Raw genomic sequence first — 16,564 nt, forward strand, 5'->3', positions numbered from 1 at the left:
AAATGCAGATTGTACCCCAAGACTATATTCATGTTAAGATGTATTTTAATGAAACAAAGAAAGCAAGCAAAGGGTATATATCACCTGTCTTTACGCTCCTGATAAGATTTCTCAAAGATCTCCATTTGTCCAGAACAGGTAAGTCTTCAGTTCCGGTCTAGAACGATTCCTGTCTTCGGGTTCTGCAAAATTCAAGAGTTCGCAATGAAAAAAATACTTCAAATATTTATTATGTAACAAATTCCCTCTCTCTGCTTTTTCAGCCTTTAATTGAATCTCACAATCTCTTGCAACTGAATTAATCACCATGGATTTTAATGAAAATGCTATGCCACTCATACCTAAGCCCCAAATCACAAACAGCTGACATGTCTGGTGATATTTTAATTGTGAAAGAAACCTCTGAGATGAGATGTCTGAAAATTTGTTAAATGCCTCTGGAAGCTCGTTTACACTGAAAAATTTCAGAGGAGAAAGCTATATGTATTCTTTGCAACAAAAGGAGAATGTTGTAGTACTTTAAAGAATAACAAACGACTTTAACAGTTGTTATAGACATTTCATTAAAACGAAACCCTTTAAGGACACGTTCATGAAATAACTGATTGAACCAAGTATGATGACTTGATTGAATTTCAGAGCTTCTTGCTAACCAAGATGAATCCTTTAAATTCCAGTAATGTTTAATAACATTGGGAGATACAGTATATTGTAACTATGTATTGTAACCCTGCAAATAATGTATTATATTTGTATATGGGATTTTGTTTTGACATAAAATACATGTACAGAAGTTGGTTTTAGTCTTCTATGCAATAATAATAATACCTGAACGGAAGAGTAAATTATATTCGACTAAGCAGGGTTTTCCAACTTGAGTGTAGTGAACCATTCATTTATGTAAATATGTAGACCCAGGTTGAAAAAAAATATAAATTGGATGCACACAGGCTTGGGGATACAGGAAAAAAATGAGAGTTGAGATCAGATTTCATTACTAAGCAGTAAAAATATCCCTGGAAGATGTCTCATTAATCAAAGGCAAAGATGAAGCCAAAACTAGATCCCCTAAGAAAAAATTAACTCAGGAATGAACTTCTGTATCCAAAAAGAACCACATTAATCCCAGTTATAGCCAATAAATTGTAAAGCTTCCAATATATGATTTTGGCAACTCAGTTATATAATGTTGTACATAATCAGTCTGTGAGATTTTGCTGCAGACACTGATAAGGTGATCCACTATTAGTATTATTTATAAAATTTATTGGCACCCATGTTACCATAGGGAACTCAGGGCAGCTTACAGTTACATAAAATCTAAAACATAAAAAGTTAAAAACAAATATTAAAACCAAAAACACATGGAGGAGGGTGGAGGCGGAGTGGGAGGGGGGTAGATGGGATCTGTTATTACTCAATCAACCACCTTCCAATATCTCAGGGGCTGCCATAAAGAAGATGGAGTTAAGCTACTCTCCAAATTACCTGAGGGTAGGACAAGAAGCAATGGATGAAACTAATCAAGGAGAGAAGCAACTTAGCGCTAAGGAGAAATTTCCTGACAGAACAATTAATCAGTGGAACAACTTGTCTCCAGAGGTTGTGAATGCTCCAACACTGGAAGTTTTTAAGAAGATGTTGGATAACCACTTGTCTGAAGTGGTGTAGAGTTTCCTGCCTAAGCAGGGGATTGGACTAGAAGACCTCCAAGGTCCCTTCCAACTCTGTTATTCTATTCTATTCTATTCTATTCTATTCTATTCTATTCTATTCTATTCTATTCTATTCTATTCTATTCTATTCTATTCTTTATACCTCCATTGTGCTCATCCCCAACAATTTTGGAAGGAAGTACAGAAGACATTTCTATCAAAGAAATGTAGGGCAAATGTTATTTTGATAACAATTTCTAAAGTATTACCACTATGTCATAGTCACATATGGAATATATATTAATTTACTTCAGTGTTCATGATGCAAATATATTTTGGCATAACATGAAGTAAACTACAAAAACCTAGGTATGACAGAGAATTCCATACACATGGCCCTACAAATATATATCTATATTTAATTTATATTTATAGGGCCATGTGTATGAAATCCAAATCTGGAAAGAGAAAAATGACTGCCAGTATCTGGTAGATTGAAATGGGCTCAAAGATCATGTTAATATTTATTCATACAATTCAAAATACCATATTGGACTTTCCAAATGTGTGGTGTTTAGCTCTCAAATTTTAAGAAAAGACACAGAGGCTGAGAAATTCTAAAAGTAGAAATCTATACCTCTGGAAATCTTCCAGGTTGGGGGAAGCTGTTTCAGTATGTACAGTAATAATTCAAAGAGAAAAAAACAATGTTTTTTCTACTAATCAGATAAGTTGTAATTATTTAGCTATCCTTAAAGAGTGTAGATAACATTTCTACTGCATTAATTTTTATCTCTACATAGGCTCTTTTTAATACTTAATTAGTATCTGCTATTGTCTACTAAGTCATTTTAATCAATGTTAAACATTAAGTTCTAATGATTTCAATATGAGAGATTTAAGAAGGTGCATTAAATCCAAGTTGATCTGATTTGATTGGACATTACCCCAGTTCGGCAATAGACGTGTTAGCAAGTGTGAAGGACAATATCATATTTTAAAATACAGAAATAAATTATAGAACTCTAAGTATGCAAAAAAAAAAAACCAAAAAATAAGGGAAGACCTTTTTTGTTTTAACTAGATTATAACAACTAAATATTATATAATTTGTTCCACAATTAAATTGATTTATCACAGGTCGATATAACAATGCACTACTAAAAAATGCAGCTCAGAGAAATTATTGGTCAATAGATATACACTGACCCAATGATTTCTATTAATGGAACAACAAGAGAATGCACACAGGGGATCATGACCTCAGCACAATTATATTTATATAGATAAATTAAAATTACATGGAGATGATCATATTATTGAACAATATATTATTTTATTTTAAGATTATGCTAATTACAACACCACTCTTTAAATTAACCAACTGATTAAATATCCCTGTTATTGATTACGAAAATGTGCCTAAACTAACTTTAAACATCATTCTCTGTGGTTTGCAAGCCTCAGTTCTGTGTATGAGGTCAGAAAAAACACTCTAGATCAGAGGTCTTCAAACTTGGCAGCTTTGTGGACTTCAACTCCCAGAATTCTATGCTATGCTGGCTGGAGAATTCTGGGAGTTGAAGTCCACAAGTCTTAAAGCTGCCAAGTTTGAAGACCTCTGTTCTAGATACTTCTACTATTGAATTCTTGGTGCTCTCTGAGCTTGGTTGCAGAAATCAGCCATCAATAGATAACATAGAGATAAACCACATTTACATCCCATTCAAAAAAGTTAATTAAAAAAGCTAAGAAGGAAACAAAAAGACCAGAATGTATCTTCTCCAGCAATCAACACCTAGATAAACAGGGATTAAGAAAGATCCAGACAAACAATCAAGCAGAAAACAATAACCTAATCAAGGAAATACCAGGAAAATCCCATCTCTATCAACACTGGCACAACAAGCTACTGGGTTGAAAAAAGGGAACAAATACCACACTCTGCAATGTTACACAGTGAGTTAATGGAAGGTCTGTAAGCAAACAGAAAAGCTCAGAGAGTACTTTGCAAGGACCTTGCATGGTTCAGCTCTGAACTACATGTATTCTGTTCTATTGTATATTTGTATTTCATAATAGCTAAATGAATTCTGCATCAGATAAAATCCTGTAATGCTACTTAGCACTTAATGACACTAAGAAAGGCTGATAAAGAAAGCCTTTATCAGAGTAAACTAAATAAATTATATAATGCAAGTTGCAGTACATGAAACATTATTATGGATCTAATAAAATTTGCCTGTATGAATGCACAACTCCGCAACAGTTGACGGCAAAGAAACACAATCCTCCCATCTCCCCCCACCCCCACCATCTGGTCAGAACCTATTCTTCCATTCCCACCCACCCCCATCACAACTAATGAAGTTTCTTGGGTGAGAAACAAAACATTTTATTCTTCCTCCTCAAGGAAAAAAACAGTCCAGTTGCCTTTTGAAGAGCATCTTTCGGACAGTCCCAAAAGGTGGGGCTAAGAGGACGTTCTTCAAGAGGTAACACATATGGAACAAGTTCTCAAACCAGATTCTGACCTATTCAGAACTACAGATTATTCCACAATGCTTCCCAATATCATATATCCACGAAAGTCATAACACCAAAAAACTGTGTTTCAAGTTTCCACAGATCTATATCAACGCAGAAGAAAGCACAGTGGGGGAAGATTGTGTATGCTAGCAAGTCCAAAGGACACTATAACCCATTTACTACGGAACAATGGAAGGACAAATGACAATTGGTCGGAGATGTTTTTGGTCTGACAAATTGGTCTGACAAATTGTTTTTAGGACCCATTTTTTTCTTCTCAGTTCTTTAAGAATTGGAAATGTACCTTGTTTCCCCGAAACTAAGACATCCCCTGATAATAAGCCCAATTGGGCTTTTGAGCTCATGCACTAAAATAAGCACACACCCCAAAAGTAAGCCCTCCTCAAAAATATTTAAACACATGTGCAGCTGGTCCCTGCCATTTCCTCTGGTTAGGGTTAGGGAGACAGAGCTGGAAATCAGGTAAGATGGCAAGAGGAGCCCCGTCTTGCTCCACCCGCCCCAAAATAAGGTCAAGCATTTTTTTTGGGGTTCAAAAAATATAAGACAGGGTCTTATTTTCAGGAAAACATGGGTATGAAACAACTTATCTCCGGGTAAAAACACCAGAATGCATTTCTTAAGAGAAAACTTGTCTCCAGAATCTTCATATTTGTTGCACAGTGAGCCAACACTAGACATCCATAAATCCCAGCCCTGGCATCTGTTTCCTTTTGTCTGCAAATTATGAAGGAGGGCAATACATTTTCTCTATCTAGACAAAAGAATATTAGGCAACTTGTTTCTATACTATGACTTGACACTATTGGAGAACTGCTATCAAGTAGGATAAATAAAATCTTGCTAGACAGATAGTTGCCCAAGAACGGTTGTTAGATTCATTTCTGAAATTCTAAAGATATACTGTGAAAGCTCATCTGTACTCAAAGCACTAACTCACACACTATACTCTCTACTATGATTAATCTCTGTTCCAGGGTTTTTGGAGAGGTGTCACTTCACATTCCTGGCAACACATTAATCACACAAATTCTTCCACTTGAAAAATACAAAATTTCTTATCAGTTTGGCTCTGGAAATATTAAAGTTCAGAGGCACACTCAAGGGACTTACCGGTAGTCCTTGACTTATGACCATTCAACATTACGATGGACCTTCCCAAAGCTAATTACTATTTTCATAGTTTTGGTGGCCCCACAATCATGTGATCATATTTTGGGTGCTTGGCAGCTTTCTCTTTGCAGCCATTTGCAGTATCCCACAGTCATAGGACTGCAATTTAAAACATTTTTGTCAATTTCTTCATTCCCAGCAAAAAATGGCCATTGGGGAATATGAATTATCTTAATGACTGCAGCGTTCACTTAACAAGCATGGTAAAAACTGATCATAACTTCGAATCTGTTCACACAATGCCTCGACTTATGACCACAAAAACTTATGATTGTAATTGTGGTCTCTTATCACGGTCATAAGTTGAGAAACATCTGTAGTTTGATTAAAGGTTTGAGCGGAATTCCATGCAGCTTTGACTGCAGGGGAAGTCAAGGGGAGGGCAGAAGAGTAAATGACAACAGGTGTGTAAAGACACTATATGTGAGTTGTCATTTTGTCATCATCTTTTTTTTCAAATGCTGTTGTCATGCAGTGTGCTTCCCAATGTTGCAGATGTTTCCCACTACTGGTACGATTCAGGCGTCATTTTTTTTTTTATTTCTGACTTTTCAATAGTGGACAAACATGCTTGGTTCAATTTCTCCTGCATGGTCTCTCCTATGGAAGGTGTGCACATAAGGGCTTCTTTGTCATTTGTTATGGTTACTCCATTTTCCTATGTTAATCTATATGTGTAAGTCATGTTTGCCGTGCTAAACCAACCATGGGAGACTTTCTAAGTTCTGTAGCAATTCCCATAAGGGGAACCAACGGAATGTGATCAAGCATGAACTGGCATGGTTAATCTATAAGATACCATTCCAAAGAATTCTGAACCCACCTTCCTTTATTTCATTACTGCATGAATATAAAAACTTGAGCCAGCTTGCAAAAATACTCATTTTAGAGTTCATGGACTTAAATGCAGGGAGCTAGTTTTCTCTCTATTCAGCTTTGCTAAATGCATAATAGCTGTTTTATGCTCATAGTGATATGGGGACTATTATTGGATTATTGGGCCAATAATTATACAACTATTTTCTAGAAAATAACTGAATTGGAAAACATGCCTTATCTTAAATAATACTGATGAAAAAATGACTACCTTTGCACAGATTCTTAATCATCTTTTGGTTGCAAACTGCATTACACTTAATCAAGAGTGGAAGTATGAATAGCCAATTCATTTCATCTGCTAGGTAGAAAAAAACCTTGGGGAAATCAGACTATCATTTCATTTGTATGGGCTCCATGTCTGTTATTGTCTGAAGATAGAACATCATGTCATTCACTTTAATTAAAACGACGTCCTTTGAAACATAAAGGTCTTCTGGTCTGAAGAATCATACCTGATTAGTGAGGCTCAATCTGTGTAACAACTTTGTGCAGTTAACATCAAACAGTTGTTCCAATTAGCTTGTGAGTAACGCTTAAGAACTATTGTCTTTAATGATAGCAAAGCACAATTTAAGGTTTAACACAGTAGATCCATAAACTCTAATTTTATTACACAAACTAGGTAAGTGCTAGTAAGGAGTGGGTTTTGCTCTGTTTATATTCTAGTGGCTTGCCCTGTCAATGTTGGTAGGGGTAGATGTTCTTTGATTGGGCTGTTTATAATCTTGGCTTCTTCGACAATTTCTTGATTGGGGTATTGTTTACTTGATGGTTGGGCCGATGTTAATCTTGGAGTTAATCTATGCTCCTCTAGGTGCTGACTGCTGGTGGGGAGGTGTTTTGGTTTCCTTTTTATCTCTTTTGCAGTCTGTAGATATTGCTTATATCTACCAATATAATAACAATTATAATTATAATTATAATATCAATATCTACCAATATATCTACCAATATAATAACAATTATAATTATAATTATAACACCAAGGCAGTGTTTTAGGTCCAACACTCTTTATACTTTATATAAATGACCTTTGCAATCATATTAAAAGCAACTGTGTTTTCTTCGCTGATGATGTTAAACTATTCAACACCACAGACAATGCAACTGCCTTTCAAAAAGACCTTGATTATGTGTCAGATTGGTCTAACAAGTGACAACTTCAAATCTCAACCAACAAATGTTTTGTCTTGCACATTGGCAAAAAAAAATATATCAAAATGTAAAATACAAATTAGATGGACATGACCTTGTAGATGACCCTCACTCTGCCAAGGACCTTGGAGTATACATTTCTAAAGATCTAAGTGCCAGAGCCCACTGTAACAACATTGCCAAAAAGGCATTAAGAGTTGTTAACCTAATCTTGTATAGCTTCTTCTCTGGTAATATTGTACTACTAACTAGAACATACAAAATATGTACAATTCTCGAATACAGCTCATCTATCTGGAACCCGCACTGCATATTGGATATGAATACAATTAAGAGAGTCCAGAGAGATTTTATGTGAAGAGTCCTCCATTCCTCTACCCGCAATAAAATACTTTATGCCATCAGACTCCAAATTTTGGGCTTAAGACAACTTAGAACTACGCCGACTTCAGTCTGACCTAAGCATAGTACATAAAATTATCTGCCACAATGTCCTACCTGTCAATGAGTACTTCAGCTTCAACCACAACAATACATGAGCAAATAATAGACACAAATTCAAGGTAAACTGCTCCAAACTCGATTGTAGAAAATATGACTTCAGTAAGAGTGGTCAATGCCTGGAAGGCACTACCGACTGTGGTTTCTTCCCCAAACCTCCAAAACTTTAATCTTAAACTTGTATAGCTTCTTCTGTTCACCTCACACCATTCCTAAGAGGTCTGTAAGGGGTGTGTATAAGTGCACCAGTGTGCCTACCGTCCCTGTCCTAATATTCCTTTTTATTCTTACTCTTTTCATGTAAATTATGTTTATACTTTTACCTATTATCTTATATATGCTTGACAAAATAAATAAAATAAATATAAATATAAAATATGTCTATTGATGGCTAATTTGTCAGAGTGCCAAGCTTCTAGAAATTCCCTAGAATCCCAAATTCTCTAGAAATTTGGATTTGGCTTGGTCTAGGATGGTCTATTTTCCAACTGAAGCAATGGTTAAGTGTTCATATGTTGTGAAATTAAAGAGTTGTCATCATATCTTCTGATTGCTAGTTGGTGTTCATGGATGTGTTCTGCCAGTTTTCTGCCTGTTTGTCCTATGTAATGGCTGTTGCAGTCATTACACTGTAATGTAAATTATTTAGCACTACTTTTCAGTAATAACTATCAAAGACTGACATCACCTAAATCCAGATAAATGTGATACAATATTAAGTCCTGTGTCCCAAAAGTGCTTTTCCAAAAAGCAACTGGACATTCTTGGGATTTTTTTCTTGAAAACATTTAGCTTTTTATCCAAGAAGTTTCTTTAGTTCTGAAGAAGCTTCTTCGATAAGAAGTGAAATGTTTTCAAGTAAAAAACCAAGGAAGTCCACTTGCCTTTTGGAAAAGCACTGTTGGGACAATGGTGATCTGGATGATTGAGAATCTCCACCGACATCCTGTGGTTTCAATTTGCATTGAAAAGTCCAGAAGAATCAAATAACTCGCATTCTTGCTATATAGTCCTCAGGAGGTCATCCAGGAGTAAAGCATCCAATACTTTTCAGTGTATGCCAAACCCAAACTGATTATTAGATCCTGTCTAAGCATCAATTTCCTCCAAAGTCACAGATCTTTTTAATGATGCAGCTGTTTAAATTCGAAGGATCTAATAATGGCTCCTTTAGTTCAGGGTGAAATTTAAGACTTTTTGAAGTTCTCACAGAGAACCAATGCTAATATATGCAATAGAGTGCACCCAACCACATGTCACTATGTAGCACTATGTCAGAAGCCAATGTGAGACCAATGAAGGAGAATATTTGTAGCTCAGGCTGACATAAGGGTGCTTGGTGCTCTCTGAGCTTAGTTGTTTTCTTGCAGACATTTCTAAACGTCTGCAAGAAAACACCAAGCTCAGAGATCATCAAGTACCCCCCAACACATGTGAGACTCAGCGCAGAGCAAGAAACACAAACTATGTGCAGTTAGGAAGCAGCTACAAAGAATTGCTAACAGACATACTCATCATTAAGATATCATACATTACTTCCTTCTATATACAAACATTTAAATTTACAAAATTTTACAATATGTAAAATGTTAGACCAATTGATGGGGATGACTGCATTTAAAATAATTTCCTCATATGGCTTAAGTTATTATTCATTTAGTGTATGGCATAGGCCATAGGGCTTAAGTGACAGTAGTGAATAAAAATTGGCTTACTTCTGAAAAGTCTACCTTTAAGTAATTACTGTGTGGGTAATACTAATACGACACCATATATTCATTTCTTTTATTTTTAATAAATTTACAGACATTTCTAAAATTCTGTTTTTACTTTGTCATTATTTAAATTTAAATAATAAAATTATGGGATACTGAGTATAGCTTAATCAGAAAAAATGAATTTCATCAACTAGAATTTTTTTTTTTTTTTGTTTACATTTATACCCCGCCCTTCTCCGAAGACTCAGGGCGGCTTACAATGTATAGGGCAATAGTCTCATTCTATTTGTATATATTTACAAAGTCAACTTATTGCCCCCCCAACAATCTGGGTCCTCATTTTACCTACCTTATAAAGGATGGAAGGCTGAGTCAACCTTGGGCCGGGCTCGAACCTGCAGTAATTGCAGGCTTTGTGTTCTTAATAACAGGCCTTACCAGGCAGAGCTAAATCAGGCTGTAGCATAACAAAATTGACAAAAGTGAAGGGGGTCTGAATACTTTCCTGTATTTTAAATTCAGGGATTTCATAGCTCTATTTGGAAAAGTACCCAAAGTTTCAAAGCACACATTGGGAACAGCTTGCAAACTGAATCAGATTTGGTCTCAAGTATGCTACCTGAGCCTTTACTAGAGTAGTTCATGATTCTACCTTACCCAATATCATTTTTAATCTAAGGTTGCTTGCTACGGTATATGGTGAGCCCCTTTTTTAAAAAAAAACCCTAATTGAAACTATTAAGCTATCATCCTAATTTCCAACTGTGGAGTTTAAATTATTTCCACATCAAAAAATCAGTAAGATATCCAAAAATTAGAGTAGTAATAATGTAATGTAATATGCTAAAAGCAACACGTTTAAGGGAGAAAGATATTTACAGACTATAATGCTCTGCTATTCATTTCATTAAAATTAACACAGCTGATCATTTTGCAAGGAACTATAATTTCATTCATAGAGGTTTATGTTAATCAGAGCAAATGAGAATCTTCATCACATATTTTACACTGAAATTCCACATAGCTTCAAATTTAGGTATCTGTTTTGGCAACATTAAATACATTTCCCAAGAAATTTTTTTAGTGTGGAACATTTGCATAGTGAAGGACTACTCAGTTTAGTTATGTCAAAACCTGACACAGGCCTTTTACAATCAAGAGATAAACACTCTGATTTCCTAACTCCCCCATATTGATGAGTATCACTGACCTGCAAGCCTTACATTGAATTAATTACCTAGTCATATAATTAGAAACAATTTTCAGTACTTAAGGTCTTAAGAAACAAGTTTGAAAAAAGATTGTGAAAGGGAAAAATATGACAGTGAATTTACCTCTTCCCTCTGTAAAGATATCCAGTACTGTATTCAGTGACAATTTCTATTGTTTTACTCTATGGCTTTTACTTACAGTATTAGCAACTTGGAGATCCTAACACAAGCTTAGACAAATCTTATGTTAGAAATGCAAGCCATAACTTCAATTTATTTCCTATGCATTATCACTATTAGTCTACACTAAAGGCTGGGAATTTCAAGACAGAAATTCCAGCAAAGAAAAATGTCTTTAAAAATATACAATTATTTCTGCTGAAAATGTCGCATGCACAATTACTGTGGCCAGCATTAACAATTCCCCTTATTTATTACTCAAAGTAATAAAACTACATTTAAATATGTTTTTCATCTGGATGTATGTTAGTTAGTACCAGGCTAGAACAGTTTCACTGAAGCAGCAATTTCATTTAAACTAATAGTTATGTTAAGCAATTCAATAAAGAATATATCAGATATCTCATTTATAGAAGATTAATGCATACATGTACATGTTTAGGCACATGTGTGTATACAGATGTTAATGTGAGTCTTGACACACTTTAAAAGTAAAAAGTTTATTAAGATTTAAACTTTTACACACCTCATTTCATTAAATGTATTAAATATTGCTCTATGTGTACAAAAGCACATAGGAAGCTCCAAACAATTAACTGAATATTATTACTAGAATTCCTTTCCTTTCAAGGGAGGGAGGGAGGGGAGAGGAGTCCCACAAAAGATCACAATGGTGCCACTTTTCAGAATCAATTGCATATATTTTTGATGTTTAAATACACACTCACATGTAAAAAACATTCTGCTGATGCAAGAAGTGAAATTTCATTTATACTGATTTTAATTTTGGACACAAAGTTCTGCTATTTATTTTTGTGGTTTTTTTATGATAAAAAAATATACAATCTACCTTCCAGGTACTATTCATTTGTATATTTCACATCAGTAATCCTGGCTATAGCAAGTGGGAATGAGTTCAGTTAGTTCTGACTATCATCAAGGAAGAGGACAATAGAAAAAAATGCAAAAATGTAATTCCTGGCATCCTACTAAAAGTTTTAAGAAAAGTATTTTGATGAAATTCTCAATAGCTGATGCCTTTCGGAAAAGATTATTATAAGACAATTATACAGACACAAAATTATAAATGGTGAGGTCATTAGGCCATGAAATATGGTTTATGAGAGTTCTTTATTACAGAGACACAGATATTCATAAAACATTTCATAACCCATGTGTCCCTTTCTGGGAATGTTTTAGTATGCCAACAAGGAGACAGATCAAATGTGAGTGGAATGATTGAAGAAGCAAGTGCTAATCCATGCCATCTTTTCTATAAACGGAACAAGAAAATGTTATGCCTCTCTATTCAGAATTAAAATCCAGGAACACGTCTCCAAGGACCTCAAACCAGGGATCCTGGGCTGCAAAACTCCAAACAAACACTGGATGGCAGCCAAGAGATACAATTTCCCCACTTTGCTGCCACCTGTTGATTGACCCCATTTTTATAGCCCAGCTCCGGATGCCTTATCCCAGATTTAAAAAAAGTAAAATTTTGCTCAATGATCAGATACAGGGTAAAGCCCAACACCTATCAACCAAAGAGAGCAAAAACCATCCTCACAAATATCATGATGCCCCCACCCGCTCAACTTTCACACCTCATGTGAAAGTGTGAGTGTAGCAGCCTTTTTCACGCACATCCTTTCCAAATAACCGCGGTGGTTGGGGGAAATAACAGAACAGCAGAGTTGGAATCTCAAAGGTGTTTTTTCAGGAGGCAACTGTACTTTGTTTTTCTTTTCTTTTCTTTGAAGATGTTTCCTTTCTCATCCAATAAGCTTAGATAGATACAGATTAACAGAGTTGGAAAGAACCTTGTAGGAAGAACTCTGGGAGTTGAAGTCCACAAGTCTTAAAGGGACCAAGGTTGGAGACCCCTGGATCTAGTCCAATCCCCCCCCCTCCCTAAGCAGACCCTACACCATTTTTTTCTTCAGCTCTGACAGGACAGTGTCAGAGGGGGGGCAGTGTCAGTGCTGAAGAAGCTTCTTGGATGAGAAGCAAAATGTCTTCGAAAACAACAAGAAGAAAGTCCAGTTGCCTCCTGAAAAAGCACCTTTGGGACAACCATGTCCTGGATGACTGAGAATCTCTACAGACTTGGAAGGAACCTTGTAGGTCATCTAGTCGAATCCTCCCCCTCCCTAAGAAGACCCTAAACCATTTTCTTCTTCAGCTCTGAGGGCAGTGAGGGGGGGGGAGCAGCGTCAGTGCTGAAGAAGCTTCTTGGATGAGAAGCGTGAAGTCTTCAAAAAAAAAAAAACCACAAGAAAAAAACAAGAAAGTCCAGTTGCCTCCTGAAAAAGCACCTTTGGGACAATTCCCGGATGACTGAAAATCTCTACCGACTTGGAAGGGACCTTGGAGGTCTTCTAGTCCAACCCCCTTCGCTTTCGAGCAGGAAACCGTAAGCCTGGGCCATTTCAGACGAGACGGTTGTCCAATCTCTTCTTCAAAACCTCCACTGTTGGGGAGGAGCACCCGCAACTTCTGGGGGCAAGTCGTTCGGCTGAAGGTCGGTAGCAGCCCAACCCCGTCCAACCAAGAGCGGCCATCCAGTTCAGGAAGGCCTCAAGGCTGGGGACGGGGCTGTCACTTAACACCCCCATCCCCCACGCAACCAGGCTGAGGAAAAAGAGCATCAGTTGAGCGAGGCTGCTTCCTCTGCTTGACGTTTGTTTGGTTTATGTCATAATAGCCATTTAGGAGGTGTGGGGGGGGGGACGGCGGGAAAGCAGCTCGTCCTGAGAGAACTTGCGACGCTCCTTCCAACTAAACTCCCCAACCGGTTTTAGCCCCCAAAGGGTCGCGAACCGGCCACTGGGGAAGGGTCAAAAAGAGCAGCCGCCGAGCCGCCAGAAGGGAAAACCTCCCCCTTTCTCCTTCCCCACCGTGCTTGTCTTCCCTCGTCTCTGCCCTGAGGCGGGAGGGGGGGGACACACGACACGACACCGTCGCCCCCCCCCCACACACCCCGGGCTTCTCCCCTTCAGGCACAAAATGGCGGGAGGAAGCGCAGCCTAACGGTGAGAGAGGGGCGCTCGGCGGGTGGAGTGGAGGACGGGAAAAATGGTTTTTAGGGGGAGAGAAGGCCAAGCAAGTCCTTCGGCGGCTGCCTCGCCCGGAGTCCCTTCTCCATCCCGCACCGAAGTTCAAACTCCAAAAAGTTCTGGGACAAAAGGTGGGGGGAAAGGAGAAGAGCGCCCCCCCTCCGCTTCCCCCACTTGGTACGCTCTAACTTTCCCCTGTCAGTCCCCACTTTCTTTTGACTCACCTCCTCCGCCTCCCCTCGGCTCGATTCTTCGCCTTTAAACTCCCACAACAATTTTTTTTTTAAACGAGCGCAGCTCGGAACAGCCAAGACGCATGCGCGGAATAACTGGGGCGCGGGCCGTTCCGGCCGGCTTGTGGAAGAACCGAAGAGATGAAGAGGCCGGAGGAGGGAGGGGGGCGCACGCGCCAGCTGAGCCTGGGCGCATGCGCGTCATGGCCGGAGTGCTTTATTTTGGCGGGCGCGGCTCGGGATGGAGGAGACTCACCTGGAGCGTCAGTCGTAGGGATGCGCGGGGGGGGGGGGGAGAAAAGCACCGCACTTCGACACGGGAGTTAGGCGCAGAACGGGCCCTTGGGCTTCGATGTAATCCGTCCAGGGAAGCCTGCCCCCGGACTAAAAACAGATTACATAAAAGGCTGATCGATTCGGGGCTTGCAGGAAAGCAGCTCGTCTGTTGCTTGCGGCAAAAAATAATCCCTATCACCAGGGCTGTTCACACAAATTATTCCTCCCCCTCATCATTACCATCATCCTTTTAGGCCTACATCTCCTGCCCTCTCTCTCTCTCTCTCTAAGGACCCCACAGCAGTTTGTGGGAGAAGAGTGAAAAAGTCTTAATATAAAACTGACAAATCAACCATACTTGCAATAAAACAGAAAATTTTTGAAGTGCTTCTTTAAATTAAAAAAAAAGTCAAAATAATAGACAACTGGCCTGAGGCTATGGAGTTAGATGGTGGTGTAAAATACTGAATGTGAACAGATTGGATCTGTGAAAATGGTTCTGTGCTAAAAACAAGTTGATTTCAATATTCTTAATTCTTACTTTGGTCAACTAGCTACCCTTCAAAGGAATCAAAATGTGTATATCTTCTAGAGCTGGACATATAAAAGATAGCTCTCTAACTCCCACTAATAGATTTTGCTTTGCTGTTCAGAAACTTTGTCATGTGGCAGCTAACACATATACATACTATATGCCACAGATGGCTAGGAAGAAGCACCACCACCATCTGAAGTCAAGACAACAAAGAATAGAAAAAAGTCTAAAAGACAGTTACAAAAAAAAATCTTCATAGAGATGGAAATTATCTGAAGGTACCTTTGATCAAAGCCTTTGAGATCTTTAAAAGCTATCCTCGAGATACTTAATTGTGCCTGGAATTCTTGTTACAGGCAGTCTTTTCAGAATTCAAATCATATATATATATATATATTATTATTATTATTATTATTATTATTATTATTATTATTATTATATGCAAGCACCTGCCAACATTTTTGCTGCTGCACCCTGGACATAGTTTATGAAGAAAACTTCAAAAGTAGCCTTTTATCTTATTACTATTATTATTATTATTATTATTATTATTATTATTATTATTATTATTATTATTATTATTATTATTATTATTATAATTATTATTATTATTATTATTATTATTATTATTATTATATGCAAGCACCTGCCAACATTTTTGCTGCTGCACCCTAGTCCTTCTCCCTTTAAGAAAACCAAGAAGCACCAGCTGAAAGGAAAACTCAGAGCAGCCTTCTAATGGCTGTTACAAAAGTAACAGAAACACTTAAGTAGAGCCATTAAGATAAGGGGAATTGGGCTAAAAATAAGTTCTCCAAGGTAAACTGAAACTCCCTTTTTCCTGCCCTGACAGGATTAAACCCCAAGGACAGGGAAAACAAAAGACTTGGGACCAAGATTTACCTAGGAAAACAAACCCCAGGGCAATCAGAAACACATCAAAATCCATCAAGCTGCAGGAGCTTCAAAGGGGAATTAAGCATAAAAGGCTCAGATTCACACTCCCAAACTGCTCGCAAGCCAGGAACGCTCCAGCTGTGTCACTTTTTGCTTCTTGCCTTCCTACATTAAAAGAATTCCACTTTCTAGAGCTGGCTTCTGCATCCATTTCTTTTCAGCATCTGTGGTTTGTCCCAGCTGGGAACAAACGGGAAATTTCTTCCAACAGTGCATCAATATGAACAAAACAAGTTGCTGAACTGATACTAAACTGGGTATAAAATTTAATCCAGAAACACATCCAGAACTGATTAAATCGAGAACTGATAAAAATCACCCAAGTCTGTCACCTTGCTAACCCATATTCCCTTGATAGAATCACTAGCACTATATTCCTTATCCAACTTATTACTGTTTCAGATCATTATTATTGCTTTGGGAACAGATGGACAAGAAATATTGCTGCATGTCATACTGTGACGAGACCTACCCACCCCCATTCC

The 16,564-nt window shown here is 37.7% G+C and overlaps 1 protein-coding gene across 4 annotated transcripts in view; it reads right to left on the reverse strand.

Annotated features, from left to right (window-relative positions):
• The window catches only part of LOC131204247 (lethal(3)malignant brain tumor-like protein 4), a 61,260-nt gene extending 46,801 nt beyond the window's left edge, over positions 1 to 14,459 (reverse strand). For 2 of the 4 annotated variants that reach the window (XM_058195288.1, XM_058195292.1), the window contains exons 1-2: positions 14,303 to 14,459; positions 85 to 182 (exon numbers count right to left, since the gene is read on the reverse strand). In XM_058195288.1, the coding sequence (XP_058051271.1) occupies positions 85 to 125 (41 nt within the window). In that variant the 5' untranslated portion in view covers positions 126 to 182; positions 14,303 to 14,459. Of the gene's footprint in view, positions 1 to 84; positions 183 to 828; positions 1,343 to 13,919; positions 14,027 to 14,302 lie in introns of those variants that run through there. The other 2 variants (XM_058195291.1, XM_058195289.1) reach the window with 2 other exon arrangements.
• Between the last annotated feature and the right edge of the window lie 2,105 nt (positions 14,460 to 16,564).

Source organism: Ahaetulla prasina, chromosome 10 (genome assembly GCF_028640845.1).
Source record: "Ahaetulla prasina isolate Xishuangbanna chromosome 10, ASM2864084v1, whole genome shotgun sequence".
Lineage (NCBI taxonomy): Eukaryota > Metazoa > Chordata > Lepidosauria > Squamata > Colubridae > Ahaetulla > Ahaetulla prasina.